Source organism: Cryptotermes secundus, unplaced genomic scaffold (assembly GCF_002891405.2).
Source record: "Cryptotermes secundus unplaced genomic scaffold, Csec_1.0 scaffold125, whole genome shotgun sequence".
Taxonomy (NCBI): domain Eukaryota; kingdom Metazoa; phylum Arthropoda; class Insecta; order Blattodea; family Kalotermitidae; genus Cryptotermes; species Cryptotermes secundus.
Genome location: NW_019720162.1, coordinates 1,295,356 through 1,315,214, shown reverse-complemented (window position 1 = coordinate 1,315,214; position 19,859 = coordinate 1,295,356). Strand labels below are relative to the sequence as shown.

At 44.7% G+C, this 19,859-nt stretch overlaps 1 protein-coding gene across 8 annotated transcripts in view; it reads left to right on the top strand.

Annotated features, from left to right (window-relative positions):
* LOC111866996 (focal adhesion kinase 1) overlaps nucleotides 1-19,859 on the top strand; it is a 412,509-nt gene that overhangs the window by 246,911 nt on the left and 145,739 nt on the right. For 2 of the 8 annotated variants that reach the window (XM_033752558.1, XM_023856416.2), the window contains exon 2: nucleotides 6,582-7,012. The exons of the other annotated variants lie outside the window; for them this stretch is intronic. In XM_033752558.1, coding sequence (XP_033608449.1) covers nucleotides 6,804-7,012 — 209 coding nt within the window. In that variant the 5' untranslated portion in view covers nucleotides 6,582-6,803. The remainder of the gene's footprint in view (nucleotides 1-6,581; nucleotides 7,013-19,859) is intronic. 8 annotated transcript variants of the gene reach the window in all.

The window sequence follows — 19,859 nt, the reverse complement described above, 5'->3', positions numbered from 1 at the left end:
TCCTGTCCATGTGGGGCGCCCTCTCTGACGAGAGGTCGGGTCTGTCATTTGTCAGTCATAGTCGACAGCAATTATTCTTCGACCCCGAAAATTTAGTTGATATGCTCATCCGAAACGTCTCTTGAAGAAATCAACGTGGAAGCTCTGAAACGAGCTCTGCTTGCCACGAACATTTCAACGCTGGTTTCATGCTCGGCTTATTCTTCACCCTGGAGATAGAGCCGATACGTTTTGTCGTAACATCGCTTGACTTTCAAGGGACTATACGGCGTTCTATTCCGGAAGATGGTACTCCTCATAGCCATGGCTGTTGGAATCTCAGATCCCTGCATAACTCAAGAGATCCATTTGGTTACCATGGAAACGACATGACGCCAAACTGGTAGAAGCCTTCCTGATACAAAGCGTAGCGGCAAAACTGTAAACTCATACTCGTTCGGGCAACAAGTATCGTGATTGAAGTTTTTCATGGTTTTCTCAGAATATACAGGGAAACTCAGACCACCAGCATTCCGTTCCAAAATCGTCACCAGTTCATCATTAATCTGTTAGGTCCTTTCATTCAACTCTATATAGTCTAGCTATGACTACCAGCCATCTTCGTGGAGGTAAAGGGCGGCAGGCCCGTGAGGCTGACAACTTCACCGCCATCTGTGAGCCGATTGTCCAGAAAATGTGGGAGCTTCGACGTCTCGCATCCCTACGGGCCTTCATGGATTGTTACGGGAGTAGTTTTTTTTTTTTTTTTGCAAACAGCGTCGTGATAGAGGGGACAAGTTTCTGTATGTGTTTAGTACCTCAGTGATTTCATTGTCGTCCGGTCGTCCGATGATAACACGTCTTTCAGTGGTGCTGATTCATCTGTACACGTTGGGTCTTCATTTATAGAGTTTCTGATAATAATGGAATGATTGTATGATTTGGACAGTCGTTTCCGGGCCTCGATAACAGCAGGGCGTGTCTGTGAGGGGGTTCTTCACACCTGACTGGATCAAGCAAGCGGATGGCTAGACCACTTCAGTATTCTATCGAGCGGCCGTGTTTAATGTGGTGATCCGTTAGTCCATAAATCTCAGTTGTAGTACATCATTGACCCATTAAAATACATTGGTAACTGTAGGTACCACTTTGTATACCATTAAACAGGCCCTGAATTTTGTCCAGAGAGTGTGCTTATGGATTCTGTGTGATTCTCAGAATAAACAATTATTTGGAAGTATATCAGGCTTCAGTGGGTTACTCTATCGTGTTTTAACCCTGGCTATCCGGGATCCAAGATTCCGTCCCACACAAACGGATCAATGCAGTTGATGCGTGGTTTCTCCAAGGGGGAGTACTGACCCCTTCGAGACGCACGTAAATTTTCCTAGGCAACGCGACCAGAAAATTTATGTGGGTGTCGGATTTGGACGAATATTTGACAATCGCTCTTTACACTCACAAATACAATTATTCGCACTCTGGCGCCGCTAATCTCGGTAAAGTGTCTTATGCTCTGCTCGGAGCTCGACTGTCCTTAGCTCTCGTCGAAGCTAAACTGACTGATCTCTTGTCGAAGTTGGAATGTTATATCCTACACTCGGACTGACTGGGGAACACCTTGTCGAAGGGTTTTGTTTTGCCCGCTGCTGTTCAACGAATCCCTTGTTGCCGCGGGAATACATTTCGTTACAAATAACGGTGGAAATCTCACTGTTAGAGATTCATCTCCGGGGCAACGATTTCCTAGGCATTGGTGCCAAGGAATTGCTAACCGTTGACAATTGATGGACGTATTATCTTCCGGCCTTCCTGGCTGCACGTCACAATATATATACAAATTCCGTGATTTTAGTCCGCAAGCGAGCTATACCGACCGAGCGACCGCTTTTCGGCTTTAGTGCCAACTTTTGCGGATAGAGGGTGTCGCGTGGTCAGCGCAATGAATCCCACGTTAATTTCGATTTTTTAGACCGGAGTCGCTATTTCCTTGAAATAGCTATTTAGTTATCACCACGAGACTGAGTGGACCCCGTTCCAGATCCACTACGTCTCATAAAAAATCTGGTAGCGCCAGGAATCCAGCCAGGACCTGTGGATCTGTAGCCCGGAACTCTGACCACTAGATCACAGAGGCGAACCGTCACAATATAAATAAATATATATAAAATTCCCGTAATATAATTGCAGAACCATAACAAGCCAAGAAGAGACCATCAGTGCGAGGATTTCTGAGGACTTCAAATAACACCCCAACTTTCCGTTTTAACAGAAGAGACACAAGGACACGAACCATATCGGTTCAAGATCTTAAATATTAGACACTGATAAGATTTGAATTCAAATAATTTGTAAATAACTTTTATATAAAAGCTTTTAAATATATATATTACCAACTTTGTAATAATATTTCCTGAACATGTTGATCTTATGCCTTCTGAAGATGGTCACAGCTGACCGAAACTTGTAAAGGCAGTTGATATCTACAACTTGAATCACACTGAACGGCGTTAACAGTTATTCTATAATTTAGTTACTAACACTGTCCGCGCGTTCTAAGGCAGGTGCGATTTCGGGCCCTTTTAGTGTTACGCTGTGTAGTTAAGAGCCTTACAATGGACCCGCCTCCCTCCCAGAGAGTTCTACCAAATATTCGTATTTAAGGATTCTGATTTTAGAAGGAATTTCAAGGCAGAAGAAGAGAAAGGGCTGAGTCTGTTAAATCGAAGAATAGAGATGTTAGCGTTCAGAATCCTGGCTGAAGAAGAGTACAATTTCGTCTTAGTTAGAAGCAGAATGCGTTATAATTTGTCTCCCACGAACGTCATATTAATTCCCGACCTCCTTCTCGAGGCCCCTCAGAAGCAAACGACCATTCAGAACGGGCTGTTGTACTCGGAAGAGTAAAAGATGAAGGCAAAGTTGTTCGTAAGCACTACGCCATGAAGGCGTATGAGGAAGTGAATGTATAGATCCACGTTTCCTTCACCTCGGCACTAGTTGGAGGTGAGTGATCAGCTTCACGCCCCTTCCGCTTTGCCTCCTTGGAAAGGGTCCCCAGTACCCATTGGATACGAGGCTGGGTGGACTCCAAAGCCTGTTTGGACAACTTAAAGAAGAGAAAACTCTTGACCCTACCGGCACTCCAACTCCAACCACTTGGTCGTCCAGCCCATAGCCAGTCCCTGCACTGACTGCGCTATCCTGGCAGTTATTCGGAAGAAGGCGAAACGTAATTTTATCTCTGCCTGAAAGATGAGATATAGACGTGTCTGAAGCTACCAAGCCTAGTCCTTCGGAGATCTAAAGTTCGCCACGACTGTTACTTAAATGTGTTCGTTTTTGTTAACTGGACAAGTTGATGCAGGCGGTAGATGTCCGTGTCCAATCGTGGACGGGATACCAGCTCTCGTGAGGTTTCTCATGGCTTTCCCCAGTCACTCGAAGGAATTACTGGAATGGTACCGCGCTTGCTGCACGAACGCTTCATTGAGAATCTTTTTCTGTTCATTAGTTATCTGTTATTCTACAGTTCGACGTTATATGGCCTACGATATTGAAAACGCCGTGAAATGTCCAACAAAAAAGATAACCTTTCGGTGTGTCATGTTTCCTTGGACTACACTCTCGAATCCTGTCATGTACTGTTAGCTTCAGGAAGTCTCACAAAAGGTTAGTTATTTGTTATGCCACTTTTGCACGTTTCCCTCCAGTGCTGGGATACAGGAAGCAATGAACCAAGGGCATTATCGTTAATTTGTTTGTTGGGTATTGTCTGTGCCATTTCATTCAACAAACGTGTACCTTATATAGCGTTTTTAACCTGTACTAGGTGAGCTGGTTCGTGAGTCAGTGAGACCCACCTGGTTACCTCGCGCCTGTGTTCCGAGAGTGGCAGCGAAAATGCATTCAGCGGTTATAGCACTACAGGCCAGCGATTTGTTTCATTATGTCTTAAGATTTCGAAAGCTGCGAGTTGAAGACCCTGCGCCCAAGCACCACTCCACGAACAGGTGTATGGCATATAGACACCCATGCATTCTAGACCACGGAGTGACACTAATAAAGAGATACAAGTATATATATTATGCTCCTCTGGTTTGTAACACCGTGTAGTATATTCGTCTGGTATTGACGTTTCGGAGGGAAATGCTTCGACCGCCTTCAGGGTTGAAGTGTGCAGATTTAGGAATCGGTTCGGATAAGCAGATTCAATGGAAGTGATCATGTGGCCCAAAAACCGTGGGGATGGGAGCCCGATTCTGGCCAATGGGAAAAATGGGTTGGAGAATGGCGCTGCTCAGGAGTACACTGCTTCATGGCGACAGGTGGGCTACAGGCTCTGCACTCACGCAGTAAGACAGCCGGTCATATGACAGGGTTGGTGTGTACTGTTACAGCATACCTGTTGTCAGCACACAGAAATGTTTTCCTTCAGTGAATTCACGAATCTTGTAACGAGAGGCCTATACCGCTATTTGGGTGCTTGTTCAGTTTATGAAAGTGAAAATTGAGTCTCAGGACTGCAGTAACAATTGCAAGACATTATAAAATAATCATGCAATATATTGTTCCTCTGGCTGTGAAAGTTGGTCTCTGACATTAAGGGAGGAACATAGACTGGGGGTGCTTAAGAACAGGGTGTTGAGGAGAATATTTGGACCGAAGAGAGATGAAGTGACGGGAAGTTGTAGAAAACTGCATCATGAGGAGCTTCATAATTTTTTTACTCTTCTCCAAGTATAATTAGAATGATCAAGTAAAGGAGGATGGGATGGACAGGGCATGTAGCACGAATGGGGAAACGAGGAATGCATATAGGATATTGGTGGGAAAGACCAAGACGTATGTGGGTGGATAATGTTAAAATGGATCTTAGATAGGATGTGGTGGTATGGAATGGATTGATCTGGCTCAGGATAAGGTCCAGTGGATGGCTGTTATGAACACTGTAATGAACAGTCGGATTCCATAAAGTGTTCAAATTCTTGAGTAGCAGCACAACTGGCGGCTTCCCAAGAACGTCTCAGCTCCATGAATTTAGTATCCGGTTCCAGCACCTTTTCCGTTTACATTTCATGGTAAACATCTGTTGTGTTTGTCATGTGTGTGCTGTCACACGATGGCTGTGAATAGTAGGCCCTGTTATCTCCTGGGATGTTACGTCATAGAAGTTTGCTGACAGTTCTGAAGATTGTACTGCTGCCGTCTTCAAATCTTCTTTCTTCTGTGTGGTTGCGTGTCTGGCCCAATCTTTGACCCTGACATTGGAGGCAATACGTTCTTCCGAAACGTCGGCAAAACTTCTATTATACTATTCGACGTCACATTCCAGAATAAGTGTCAATGTGGTCATACTGTTCAAAGCCACGAGATCATAACCGAACGTCGCGCTGTAGTGGATGCCACACCTTCGTCTTTCGGGGATCACTTCTTCAGATATAGGGTCTGCAGACTGGCTGTCCTGACTGAGGTTATTTTCGCCAATTCCAAGTTCCTGCAGGCTACTCTCGGGACAGTATCACATCAGGCCACGCCTCCTCATTCCACGTCAGTAACCGTCATGCCATTCGGCGGTATATGTTCAGATTCCTTACGCTCGAAACCACAAAATCTGCCCACGACTTGCTTGTACCGGTCGCCCTACAGCGTGAATTCTCAGACTGGTAGGCAAGGCGGGTCACGGAAGTCTAACAATTATTTAATAAGTGGTGTTATCTGCGCACACACTTGTAAGTCAGAGAGGTATCAGGTAGATACTTTGGGAAAATAAAGCTGCAGCTAGAAACATATTTGGCTTGCTTCATCGTGACTGTCCAGGAACTTACACAGGATTTGGGGATGTACAGATCTTATAAAGCTATTTAAGTTCTGTTGTAACTATACAGCCTTATATGGACCTGCAACAGTGTGCAGAATTGCACTTTTCGTGACTGTAAAGGAACGTTATATAGACTACTGTAGGTGTAGAGAGGCTGTAAAGCTATTTAGGTTCTGCTGTCACCGTACGGCCTGATAGGGACCTGCAACAGTGTGCAGAACTGCACTATACGTGACTGTACAGGAACATTTTATAGCTTACTGTAGGTGTAGAGAGGCTGTAAAGCTATTTAGGTTCTGCTGTCACCATACAGCCTGATAGGGACATGCATTAGTGCGCAGAACTTGGCGTTTATCTAACCAGCAGAGATTGTGGGTAGGGGGAGGTGCTTAGATTTATGTACTAATTTTGGGGTTCGCGAGTCGCAGAATTTGAGAACGTCTGCCGTAAAATATTCGGGATAGAGAAATAATTATGTGATCATTGTTAATTTTGGGTTTTGGTGTTTCGTCGTTTATTTCAATTCTTGTTGTTTCCAAACCTCCGGGGTGTGGGCAGATGCATGGCTTGCCCCCCGCCCTGCCTGTGCCCGTGACTTCGTAGTTACTTAAAGCAGAACTAATTAGCCAGAAGTTCACCTGTGCTGATCGTAGATATTGGTCAGATTGCATGTAAATGGCGTTTTGTATAGAAAAATTATTTATGGGAATTTTAAGTGTTTAGAACGGAAATGGCCGAACGATTCAAAAGAATGTTATGACAATACGGTGCTTCATATTAGATGTTACAGAGAAATTGATCTTCTGGAAGCAAAACCGAAGAAGAAATAACCGTCAGACCGAGAAATTAAGCTTCGCAGTCAACAGAATGTGAATGTATGTCTTATTGCCAAAGTGGACTGTGATGAGTAGTACAGTGGAAGCGTGGTTTGCGCTGTGTTACTTAATGAACTGATTAGCAATGCGTGTGTAAACTGGGATATTGTAAAAGAACATTTGATGCAATGCTGGAGTTTGTGAAACGTGGAAGTGTGGGCAATATGCCATCAGGAGGATATTACACTCAGTATATGAACATCAGCAACAGAACTAGCAGCGTGAGAGATCAACAACAGTGCCAACATTTGGCCGCTAAACTTCTCTGCTCTCTTCACTGCGTCGATAGATACGCAAAGGAACAAGCGAACCATTCCTGGCGCTTTCATGTCGGAAGGTAGGTGAAATAGTTAATTGCATTCTTGAAATGTGTAATCATAAACTTTTGCCAGGCAGCAGACGCGTATGGAAAGATGGTTCTGTGTTAGAGTACGTAATCTGGTTCTTGTGTATTAGCTCCCTGCGATTGGAAATATTCTGAAGTTTTTTTTTCCTGTATACGGAGACTATCAAAACGAGAATAAGAAATATTTCTGAACATGAAAGAAGACAACACGAAAAGATAAGTATTCCGGGGGCCAAAATCTGATGTCTTCCAGTTTTTTGAGACGGATCACAACAACATCAAAAACTCTGTGGCTTTAGTCCGCAAGCGAACTATACCGATTGAGCGATCGCCGCTTGTCGGCGAAGTTAGTGTCAACCTTAGCGGATAAAGGATGTTGGGTGGTCAGCGCAACGGATCCCCAAGGCCGTTAATTTCGGTTATGTAGACCGGAGCCGCTATTTCCTTGAAATAGCTCCACAGTTATCATCACGAGGCTGAGTGGACCCCGTTCCACACCCATTACTTCTCAGAAAATCTGATAGCGCCGGGAATCGGTCCCGGGACTTCTGGATCTGTAGCCAGGAACTCTGGCCACTAGACCACAGGGGCGGTCCGAGACGGGTCACAGTAATTATTTAATCGTTTTGAAAAAATCATAGTCGTATCTGGAAGAGAAGTGTTGTACAGATTTCTGTAAGAATCTTGGGAGTGACAGCAGTTTTGATACAAATGGGAAAAGAAATATGTACAAAAGTATGGAAGTTGATAATATTTCGGTGAGGAGGTGATGTATAAGAACCAATGCTTNAGCTAGTAGAAGCCAATCTCGCTGGCTGGGCGTTATAAGCATTATAATGCTTCTACCATCTACCAGAGGTATTAGAGACTACTGTTGGGAGGGAAACGTCCGTAATTTGGCTCAGTGACCTCCTTTGGAGATATGAGGTTCTTTTACGTGCCGTAAAGGTACGACACGGGACCCACGGCTTAAAGTCCCTCCCGGAGGACTTGTTCCCTGAATTTTTCCGCCCTTAAAAATTCGACGACCTCCGCCGGCCATTTGAACCCGCGTACTACGAGTCATGAGGTGGGAACGTTACCTCAAGACTACGGAGGCCGCTTAATGCTTCTTGTAACTACGCTGTTCGCAATTTCGCAGCCTTCACCGTACATGATGTTTACATAACTGCAGACAGATCCTTTGTTGACAGAGGTGATTATCAGCGGAGACTGAGATGCGCGTGGAGTCTGTTGCCAGTACATTAATAGTATTACATTTATTACTGTCTATAGATGTTTCTTGCCAATCACACTGGCCGCGCCCTCCAAAGCGTGAACTGTCTTAGCTCGATCGAAAACCGGGATCGTGGGTGCGAATCCCACTCGAAGCATGAATGTCTGTGTGCGTTCATTCTGTTTCTGTTGTTCTGCATGTAGGTATAGGCCTTGCGATGGGCTAATCCCCCGTCCAAGGAGTCCTACCGACTGTGTATAGATCAAGAAAGTGAAAAAGCGGCCAAGACCCCAACAAAGGGCTGTAGAGCCATAATATAAAAGAATAGAGCCCTTTTGATACGTCGAAAAAGATTTTGAATAAAAGCTGTGATTAATGGGGTACATGCGTTTTACGTCGCCATTTTTATGTATTAAGAGCCTTTTTTGTTTAGAATTTCGGCATTCTCTTTGAGTATATGTAATAGTGCGTGCCAAACTGAAAATTTGTGCTAATATTTTAACGCCCCAGTGAAAGAAAGGATAAAGTTTTCCTGTGCTCATGCAGAATGCCATGACGACGTATGGAGACTTTGAGGTAAAACTCCACACTAGTAAACTCGAGGTAAGTGATTAGCTATACGCTACAGCCGCTTTATTCCTTGGAGGAGAGCATCTGGTTGCCGTTGAACTAGAAGGAGGACACATCTGAAGCAGATGACGTTGAATTTGGGAGATATTTTAAGAGTAATAGTAAGGCCATGCTGATTGCTGACTGCGTAAAGCTTTTCTGCAAACAGAACAAGTTCCACTGTTAATAGTGCATCCCTCCATATGTAATATTTTGTGCTGATAGGTATCCTGTGTGCTATGCCACTCACATGTGATCACCAGGAACGGGCTTATCGATCGGGGNNNGGGGGGTAAACAAAAACGCTAAGAAACGGAAAGCTTTCATATTCTCTCTCTCTCCCTTTTTTTTTTTTTTTTTTTTTGCGGCGAAAGCTGCAGTGTGTTTATGTGGGTATATATGTATGTATGGCTGGTTACATCCCCTCTGACCCCAGGCTGGTGGCAAAGCGAGTGGGTAACACTCTTGATGTCCTGCGTTCAAATCTGCCTGAAGACCAGTTATCCTGATCTGAGGTTTTCATGGTTTCCACTTGATACATCCAGTGAAATTCAGGCGTCTTTCACATTCTTCTCAAGTCATGACACACTAAACTTCTTACCATTTGACTCTATATGAGTACTTGCGTCATATTTATATAAACCATAAACAATTTTATGTAAGTTTTCAGTGTACGCTTAAGAACGGCATGCGGCGTTTGGAATTATAAATGCATAGGGTCCACTTCCCTTCTGATACACAAAAATTGAATTCGCATACATTTGTTGGCAGTTACTTAGTGTGTACAGTAGGGCCGCGCCATAGCTCAAGCGGTTAGTCGCTGGCTTCCCACCGCGGCGGCTCGGGTTGAAACCCGGGTCTGGTCAAGTGGGATTTGTGGTGGACAAAGTGGCGCTGGGGTAGGTTTTCTCCGAATACTTCGGTTTCCCCTGCCAATCTTTATTTCACCAATTCTCCATCATCATAATCACCTGGGGAAGGTACAATAGGCCAATGAGTGGCTGCCGTGCCGAGTGGACCCAGTTTGACTCCACCCCCCCACTAAGCGAATTAAATTAATTAGTGCGTACAGTAAACCCTAGCTAATCCGGATCGAAATATGGAAAATGCTGTTCACAGTATGGCTTGAAGGACACATGACAGTTAGGACAAAACTTGACAGTTGTTTCAAATCTGCATTATTCCGTTCAGAAACAGGTACAACTTTTGAGTCTTCTATCGATGAATAAATCTATTGTCTTCTTATAGTTTTTTAAATAAATGCTCTGCAGTGCATTTTACTTTACTAATCCGGATTATCGCTTAATCCGGATGACTTCTTCCCTAATTACTCAGGGTTAGAGGGTTTATTGTATGTTGGTGAGAAGACGGAAGTGGATATTGAATTAATAAGCAGTCATTGTTTAAGTCTTTACTATTTGAGTCTTAGTTCGTTAGTTAGTTAGTTATTTAGAGAGGGTGGGTTTCCCCATGCACCGAGATCAGTTTGATCTATTGTGCTTCCCTCTATGAAATTCTACCAGTCTCTATACCCTACCGATACTGGTGCTTACCATCAGTCCCGACCAAGCCAGCGAGTTCGGCCTCTACTGGCTTGGCGGTATCTATAATGCTTCCCCCATCTATCAGAGGCGTTAGAGACTACTGTTGGGCGGGAAATGTCCTTGAATTTGGCTCAGTGACCTCCTTAGGAGATATGAGGTTCTTTTATGTGCCGTAAAGCTACGACACGGGACCCACGGCTTAAAGTCCCTCCCGGAGGACTTGTTCCATGAATTTTTCCGCCCTTAAAAATTCCACGACGTCCGCCGGGTTTGAACCCGCGTACTACGAGTCATGAGGTGGGAACGTTACCTCTAGACTACGGAGGCCGCTTACTATTTGAGTCTTACTGTACACATTAAAAGAAAATCCAATAGGCCTCAGCGTATTGAATATTAATATATTGTTCAAAGCCGTTTCCTGATAGAGCACTGCTTTTAGAGGACGAAACAGATTTGAACTGTAGGCTGTATAAAGTCAGTCGACGCTTTCTTCTTTTCTTAATTGCGATCGGTTGCAGAAGGGACAGAAACAATTTGATTGCAGATTCATCCATCAGAAGTGAGCTCGACAGTAAGGCAAATTATGCTCGTATAAGAAGGTAAATATCTCCCTGTAACAGGCCGTGGAGGCCCATAGGGTTGTGAGATGTCGAGGCTCCCACATTTGCTAGACAGTCGGCTCACAGGGCGGGAAAGTTGTCAGCCTTATGCGCCGGCTGCCCTTACCCCCCCCCCCCAGGATGATTTTTTTCCTTGGCACTACAGCCCCAGTGGGCCTAGGCCTACCTCCATGAACTTCTCCGTTCACTTCGGTTTTTCTAGATCTTACACATTCGGTAGGACTCCTTGGGCGGGTGATCAGCTCGTCGCAAGGCCTCTACCTGTACACAAACACAGAAAAACGCACACACACAAACTAAACATCCATGCCCTGAGCAGGATTCGAACCCACGATCCCGGTTTCCAAGCGAGCGAAGACAGTACATGCCTTAGACCGCTCGGCTACTGTGACAGGCGTCTCCAGGATGATTACTGGTACTAATTTCTGTTAGAGACTGAATCAACCTCAGGGCCATAGTGTGGCTGGAAGGATTCGGCCAACTGAAAGGAAACAATGATCGAATGGTGAATCGAACCCGTGACCTTCCGGTTTGTAGCATAGTGCCTCAACCAACTACGCTACCGCGTGCCCTCAAGGCAAATTACACTTAAATTTTATATTAATGGGACTTGCCATAGTGCAGGTGGTTAGTTGTCAGCTTCCCAACGCGGCTATGAGAGTTCTATCCCAGGTCAGGTCATGTGGGATTTGTGGTGCACAAAGTGGCATTAGGCAGGTTTACTCCGAGTAATGCGGTTTCCCCTGGCATTTCTCATTCCACCAAGTGCTCTATACTCATCTGTCATCTGGGGCTCGTACGTTAGGACAAAGAGTGGCCGACGTACCAAGTGGACTCAGTCTGAGCCCACCGCATGGAAACTATAATTGTATCTTATATTAATTACATCCTGCTATGTAAATCACTATAGATAATGTACGAGTATATTGTATGGTACATATGTACACGAACATGCCCTGTTAGACAGAAATCCTATCTGTTGGAACTAATGTTGTGTTGACAAATAACACAGGAAGACGCTTCCTTTAATTTTTGACGAGAATAAGAGATTTCGGTATTCTTGGGGCGCTTTCGACGGAAGACCATTGACTGTTCCTATATGTGCAAGTTTAAGAGGGTACTAGGTGCCCCCCTCCCCTCCTCTCACTGCTTTGGCATTTGGAGAATTGTGCATTTTACTTGTGCGTATCTATGTGTTTCATGTGACCCTTCACGGTATACAGAAATGCATGAAGGAGAGGCCCGGAGAGGAATTCTGTAGTGCAAATAGGAGTTTGGAGAATTGAGGGCATTAGGAGAAACAGTGAACAGGGGATTTGCTCCTCACGTAGAAAAGGGGAAGATCAGAACCACGTATTGACGTGTGAAGTAACAGAGATTAGGAGAGACGAAATTTTGAACATGAGGTGGCGATATAGATGCGGAAGTGGGCAATAGGACAGAAAGATGCAAGAATAGAGAGCTATGGCAGAAAATAGAAATAGCGTGTGAGTGAAGCATAAATAAGTATAGCTGACCAGTAATTGGTAGGGGTGGGAGATATTCATGCCGGTCACGGTAGCCGAGCGGTCTAAGGCATGCACTGTCTTCGCTCGCTCGTAAGCCGGGATCGTGGGTTCGAATCCCACTCAGGGCATGGATGTTTGTGTGCGTTTTTCTATGTTTGTCTACAGGTAGAGGCCTTGCGACGAGCTGATCACTCGCCCAAGGATTCTTACCGAATGTGTAAGATCTAGTAAACCGAAGTGAAACGGAGAGTTTCATGGAGGTAGGCCTAGGCCCAAATTGGGGCTGTAGCGCCACAGAAAAAAAAAAAGAAAAGATATTCATAAAAGAGAAACCCATCCTCTCGTCATATAAATATTAGGGACTATTACCGCAAGGGTTCGGTTGGAAAAACAATTTCTGGTCGTGTGCCTCAAGGGGCTTGGCGCCAAGACGAACTGACTGGCGGTAAACTGCTCTAGTAGGGTTAACAATAGAATATGTGTAATGTTAGTCGGTATGGTGACTGGCCGTGGTTCCAGTCCACAGTTCACTGTGCTGTACTTTTGAATAGAAGAATTGTTATTGGATGTTATTTATGAAACCAGAACTTCGATAAAAGCACCTAATATCTTTTCCTCGCTTGACTACAAAGCACCTTGATGTCATTATAAAGTTCAGTAGTAACACTTTTCTTTCCGTTTCAACTTGACCTGCTGTGACAGGGTTTGAATGATTTGGCCCAGATACAAGATAAACTCTAATAGACACTTCCAGCGCAGAGCGTGAGTTTTTCAGAAGTGTTTGCCAAATCCAGGGCACAGAGGGAAGCCCTTGAATGTTTGGCAGTTGAGTGTTTCACGGTTCAGTCAAGTGGACCCAAATGAGAGGACCAAGGTCGAACTCCGGTCATGATACCGACAACTTTCACTCGGACCCATCTTGTGAAGGGGTCAGAGTAATCAGTGTTGTATAGATAGACTTGAAAGGATATTGTAATTCTTTTGAACTTCATCCATCGTCAGGATATTGTAATTCTTTTGAACTTCATCCATCGTCAGGATATTGTAATTCTTTTGAACTTCATCCATCGTCAGGATATTGTAATTCTTTTGGACTTCATCCATCGTCAGGATATTGTAATTCTTTTGGACTTCATCCATCGTCAGGATATTGTAATTCTTTTGGACTTCATCCGTCGTCTGGTACGTAAAAGACAAAAGACCACGACGTTTCGGAGATTGGATCTGTCTCCGTCTTCAGGTGGGTAGGGAATGATAAACCTAGTCAGTTATAATCGTTAGAAAGAGCCAGTCTCAATCACAGGACTTTTACTGTGATTTTATTCTTATCTCCCACTGATGGAACCGGTTGTCGGGTGTTCATAGGTTTTCTACAGACCGGGGTTTGTCCAGTGATTGAGACTAGCTCTTTCTAACGGACCCAACTGAGTAGGTTTATCCTTCCCTACCCACCTGAAGACGGAGACAGATCCAGTCTCCGAAACGTCGTGGTCTTTTGTATTTTACATACCAGACGATGGATGAAGTCAAAAACAAGCCAAAAGAAGTACGGTGTTGTATTATTCGACCCATCACAGAGAATTGCGAAGCACGTTGCACTCAGTGTGCTTCCCTTGATACTAAGAGTAGGGTTCTAAAGGACGAAGTCAAAAGCCATGCGTAAAATAAATGGGCAGGCACAAGATTAAATAGACAGAGATATTTATCTGTCAGATATTCATGTTTTTCGGGAATATCTCTTAGTATTTCAGCGTTCTCTCATTCGGGGAACGAAGGAAGAAGTCAGCCAATGAGATTTTGACACTACGGTTGGGATTTAAAAGTATGTAAAGTAAAGTTATACCTGTAAAGGCCGTGCAGGCCCATAGGGTTCTGAGACGTTGAGGCTCCCACATTTTCTAGACCATTGGCTCACAAATGGCGGTAAGATTGTCAGCCTTACGCGCCGGCCGCAACTGTACCCCCAGGAAGATACCTGGTACCCATTTCTGTTAGAGGTTGAGTCGACCCCAGGGTCATAGTGCGGCTGGAAGGACTAGGTTCATTGAACAAATCCAGTGAATGCAATCCGCGGCCTTCCGGCTTGTAGCATAGTGCTTTAACCAACTACGCTACCGCGTGTACGGGTGAGACTTAGCTATCAGAAGCAATCGTAGCGCAGCGGAACTTACCAGAATAGATTTTATATGTTAATTTAATTAATTTACGGCGGAATCCACAAGAGACCAAAAGGTTTTACCGGTAACTCCCCAAAGAGTGATATTATACACAGGGCAATCAAACTCGGCATTCGAATTGAGACAATGATCTTAATGCTTCTTTAATTGTGTGGCTTATGGACCCGTTGCTAGGCAAAGACGTTCAAACAGACAACGAGGAAACAGTCGTTGCTATGCAGTGATCGTGAGATGGGTGGTTGTATTAGACCCGTTTCTGGGCAACGGGGGGAACGGGCGTTGCCTACGCATTCCGCGCAGAGGAGTTATAAAGAAGAGATTTGAGGCAACCAGTTCAGTTGATAGTTGGCAGGCAGTTCTGTACGGGAGGCTGTGAAGATACGACATGAGCTCATGAAGCTGAAGAATCTCCACTGTTAGAAGCCGTTGCCAAAGAACAGCTGTTGAAGACACTGCAGACTGAAGAAGTGATTTGGAAAGTGTGTAAATCAGCAGAAGCGCTATAATTACTTGTAAATATACAAGTCCAGTAAAAATGCAAGGATTAACACGCATTATTTTATTTTTCAATGTGTTAGCCAGGCTGACGCAGTTAACACGAACGCTTCAACACTCCTAGATGTAACTAATAATTATTATTTGTTCTTTATTATTATATATTATGCTTTTATTGCCATATGTATAATGCAGCATTCCTCTGGCTTTGTACATAGTCTCGCATTGTTCCTAATGATATCAGTGCAGCAGTAGAGCGAGTTCCCGTTCGTAGGTACCCTTTCCACAGATGACCCCTTCCACTAGCCGCCTGTTATACGTCAAATCGCTCACCACTCTTGGAGCTGAGCCCTTCATGAGAAGCCGCCAGTTGTACAGCTACTCAAGAACTTCCCAGCATTTTATGAAACCCGAAGGTTCATTACCGTGTTCACAAGAGCCCCAGGGGAAAGAACCCAACGGTACCCTTTGGAAAGGAGGCTGTGTGGGTCCTAGAGCCTCTGTGGATGCTTGCCCTTGGCGAGAATCGAGCCGTGGCTGAGCTACTCCGGCTCGTATTGGGAATGTGTTTTGCGAATCGTTTTGGAAGCGACGTGTACAGTACCTTATCTTGACGCTCAAGAGCCAGCATATTGATACATGAAGAGTGAATATGTATATATAGAAGCTCTTAATAGTAACAGCGGAGGGATGACGTGGCACATAAGTGGAGTTGACTGACACTTGTACTGTTTCATGGAGAAACCTGGGCCCCAGACATGAGTCACTGGGGGAGGCTGGTCTTCCTTTCGTCTACGCACATGCTGCTGCTTGCCACTGACCTGTTATACAGGGTAATTCTTTCGTAGGAAGCGCCAAATTAACTGTCCCGAAGTGGTTTATTGATGGAAACGAAATTGGGCAACACTGGCTAGGCGCCTGCTAGCCCGGTTCGCTTAATTTCCGTTAGTGAGGAAATTGCTGCAGTCTCTGCCACCATGTCGGCTTAACATTCGCGTGCATGGAGTGTCATGTCTGCCTGTGTACCCAAGGGATTGTATATTGTCGCGTGTTTGCTTACTTACTTACTCATGGAGCTGAGCCCTTCTTGAGCCGTCAATTCTGCAGCTACTCAAGAATTTCCCAGCATTTTATGGAACCCGAAGGTTCATTTCCGTGTTCACAAGAGCCCTCCACTGGTACCGATCGTGAGCCAGATCAGTCCAATCCACACTATCCCATTCTTTCTCTCTAAGATCCATTTTACTATTGTCCACCCACCTACGCCTTGGTCTTCGTAGTGGTCTCTTTCCTTCTGGCTTTCCCATCAATATCCTATATGCATTCCTCGTCTCCCCCATTTGTGCTACATGCTCTGTCCACCTCATCCTCCTTGACTTGATCATTATAATTATACTTGGAGAAGAGTACAAGTTATGAAGCTTCTCATGATGCAGATTTCTCCAACCTCCTGTCACTTCATCTCTCTTCAGTCCAAATATTCTCAACATCCTGTTCTCATATACCTCAGTCTGTGTTCCTCCCTTAATGTCAGAGAGTAAGTTTCACGCCCATACAGAACCACAGGCAAAACTATAATTTTGTATAGTCGAGTTTTTGCTAGGTAAGAAATATTTGAATATTTGAAGTAATATTTATTGGACGATCGCTCTTTACACTCACAAATACAACGTTCACACTTGTAACGTCTTCGGATGTTTCATCTTCAATGTTACAACACTCTGGCACCGCTAATCTCAGTGAAGTGTCGTCTGCTCGGAGCTCAACTGTCCTCAGCTGAGTCTGAATCTCTGAGTCTCATTTCACGACCGACGGTCAGTCGGCCAGTCTGTGTTGGCATAAAGCACCAATCTGGGGCTTATGACCAGATATTTATTGCTGTCTTGTTTTTGTGGGGCGCCCTCTCTGACGAGAGGACGGATGTGACTTTTGTATATGCTGCTGGTCCTTGCCAGCGCAGTCTTTCTCGGGTCCGAGACTCTAGGTACTCGAGACCATATTTTACTGTCTCAAATTTGAGACTTCCCTTTTCGTCGCCTCCTACGACTTGCAGTGTCCCCAGTTCTCGTCGGATACGAATTGTTATATCCCGCACTCGCACTGAATAGAAATGCCTTGTCGAAGGGTTAATTTCAACCACTGCTATGCAACGAACGCGGGAATACGTGTCTGCCTCAATTCGTTATAACGGTGGAAACCCCACTGTCAGACTTTCATTTCCGTGGCAACGATTGATAGCTGTTGACCAGCGATGGACTTATCGTCCGGGCTTACTGGCGGCACGGCACAATATATTCGCCGAGTTTCGTATACATAGGTAAATTATTGCGTGGTTTCTAATCATCAACTCGGAGCCACCCTTCAGTTACATGTACTTCATTCAGCGCCACAACTGAAGAAGTAAGGATCCCCCATTTTCCTTATCTATTTTAGAATTAGCCTTTACGTCTAATAAATTAAACCTTGCTTGTAGAATTTATGGGGAAATTGGGGCAAATTTCTGTCTGATTACTTCGGGTTTACTCGGGGGCTCGGTAGAGTAGTTGGGTGAGGCACTATGCTACAAGTTGGAAGGTCGTGGCCTCGATTCCCGATGATGTCATTCGATTTATCAATTGACCTAATCCTTGCAGCCTCACTATGGCCCTGGGGACGACTCAGCCTCTAACAGAAATGAGTACCAGGAATTTTCCTGGGGGTAAAGGGCGGCCTGCGCGTAAGGCTGTCAACCTTACCGCCATCTGTAGGCCGACTGTCTAGATACTGTGGAAACTTCCTACAACCCTAAGAGCCGTCATGGCCTGTTACAAGGATAACTTTACATTTTTTTACGTTTTACTTTTCAACAAATATTATTTGGGTGCACAAATCAATCAAGAGTTTGGTGAGGAAGGTGGCACACGCATGAGAGATAATAAAAAAAACAGCCTNACGATGCATGTCAATAGTGTGTTGGCCGGGACTCGATCCTAGGGTTGGAAGCCCTTGGACGGCCATATGACGAAGACATGCCAGAGGCCTGGAAGTGAATGTGTCACCACGGATAACAAAGAAAGAGGACATTAGAATGTGGGGTGCATTCCTCTCGCTGAGGACAGGAACCAGTGGTTGGATCTTGTGAACACGTTACTGAACGTTAAGCTCAGTTTGACCACCTGATCGACTAGCAGCTTCACGAAAAGGACTCTGCTATGTTTGCTGAAAATATTAGCACTCCGAAGCATGACATTCATCTGTTCACTTCCAAACTTATAGAAAAAGAGACTGCCTTTCTATTGTAAAAACCATATGGTAAGTGATTTACGTGGAAATCATTCCTGTTTATTCCGAGAATCATAAAAGAGCCGTTAATAGCACTGTGGCGGCAGGCTGGAGTTTGCAACGTTAAAGCAGAAGGGGTTCATACACATCACTGCGCTTCAAAGTGTCATTTATGTTAGCTGCAGAAGTGGGATGGCAGAATCCCTTGCCCTGCTCCCTCAAGTGGATCTTGTGTACTAGCCTTTGATGATGGATTAAAACGATGTAAGGTAAAGGCAAAGCTATCCTTATAACAGGCCGTGGAGGCCCATAGGTTTATGAGACATCGAGGCTCCCACATTTTCTAAGCATTGGACTCACAGATGGCGGTAAGGTTGTCAGCCTTACACGTCGTCTGCCCTTTACGCCGAGGAATATTCCTGGTACACATTTCTGTTAGAGGCTGAGTCGACCCCAGGGCCATAGTGCGTCTGGAAGGATTAGATCAATTGAAATATGCAATGACCTCAACGGGAATCGAGCCCACGACCTTCTGGCTTGTAGCATAGTGCCACTTCTGAGTATTCTTCTCAATATCCTGTTTGGAGATAGTACGTTCCTGCGACCCGTCGGTAAACTACCAGGCTACACGACGTCACATCTCAACAAATAGCAATACTCACTCGTGTTGTATCGGTGTCACTGAAATAAGTTGCTTGGTTTCGCTTCTCATTCCCGTGGTTGTTTCAAGAGTAAGTACCTTTGAGTTGTTTACTAATCATATCTAAATGTAAACATTTCGTAACAAACAGCCTGACTTAAGATCTATGATTAAGAGGCCTAAATAAGGCGTAAGGATCGCAGTGGCCGCGCAGTGTAAGGCGCATACTGGGTTCAAACGTTCAAACATTGGGATCGTGTGTTCGATCCCCATTCGGAAATGTATGTGTATCTGCCTTTCTTCAGTGTTGTAGTGAGAAGTCAAGAGGCCTCGAGACATACCGATCCCCCATCTAAGGAGTCCTACCAAATGTGTGAGAAACATACGAGTGAAAATTAATGCGAGCAGACAGGAAAGTATAATTCGTTAAGAGAAACGGAAGAGAACACGTGTGTGTGTGTGTGTGTGTGTGTGTGTGTGGGTGGGGATATATACATGCGTACAGTACGTATCTATGTACGAGGGTCGTACTGAAAGTCATGAGCAACAATTTTTTGTAAAGTAACATGCTTTATTATTGACAAACCAAATACACCACCTCAGTCTACAGACATTTCTTTATTTTTCCACATAATCGCCACTTCTTTGTACACATTTCTCCCAGCGTTCTGGGAGTTTGAAGATTCCCCTTCTGTAAAATTCCGTTCCAGCCATCCGAAGACACTGACGCACTGCTTTCTGAATTGCCTCCCTTGTTTCAAAACGTTG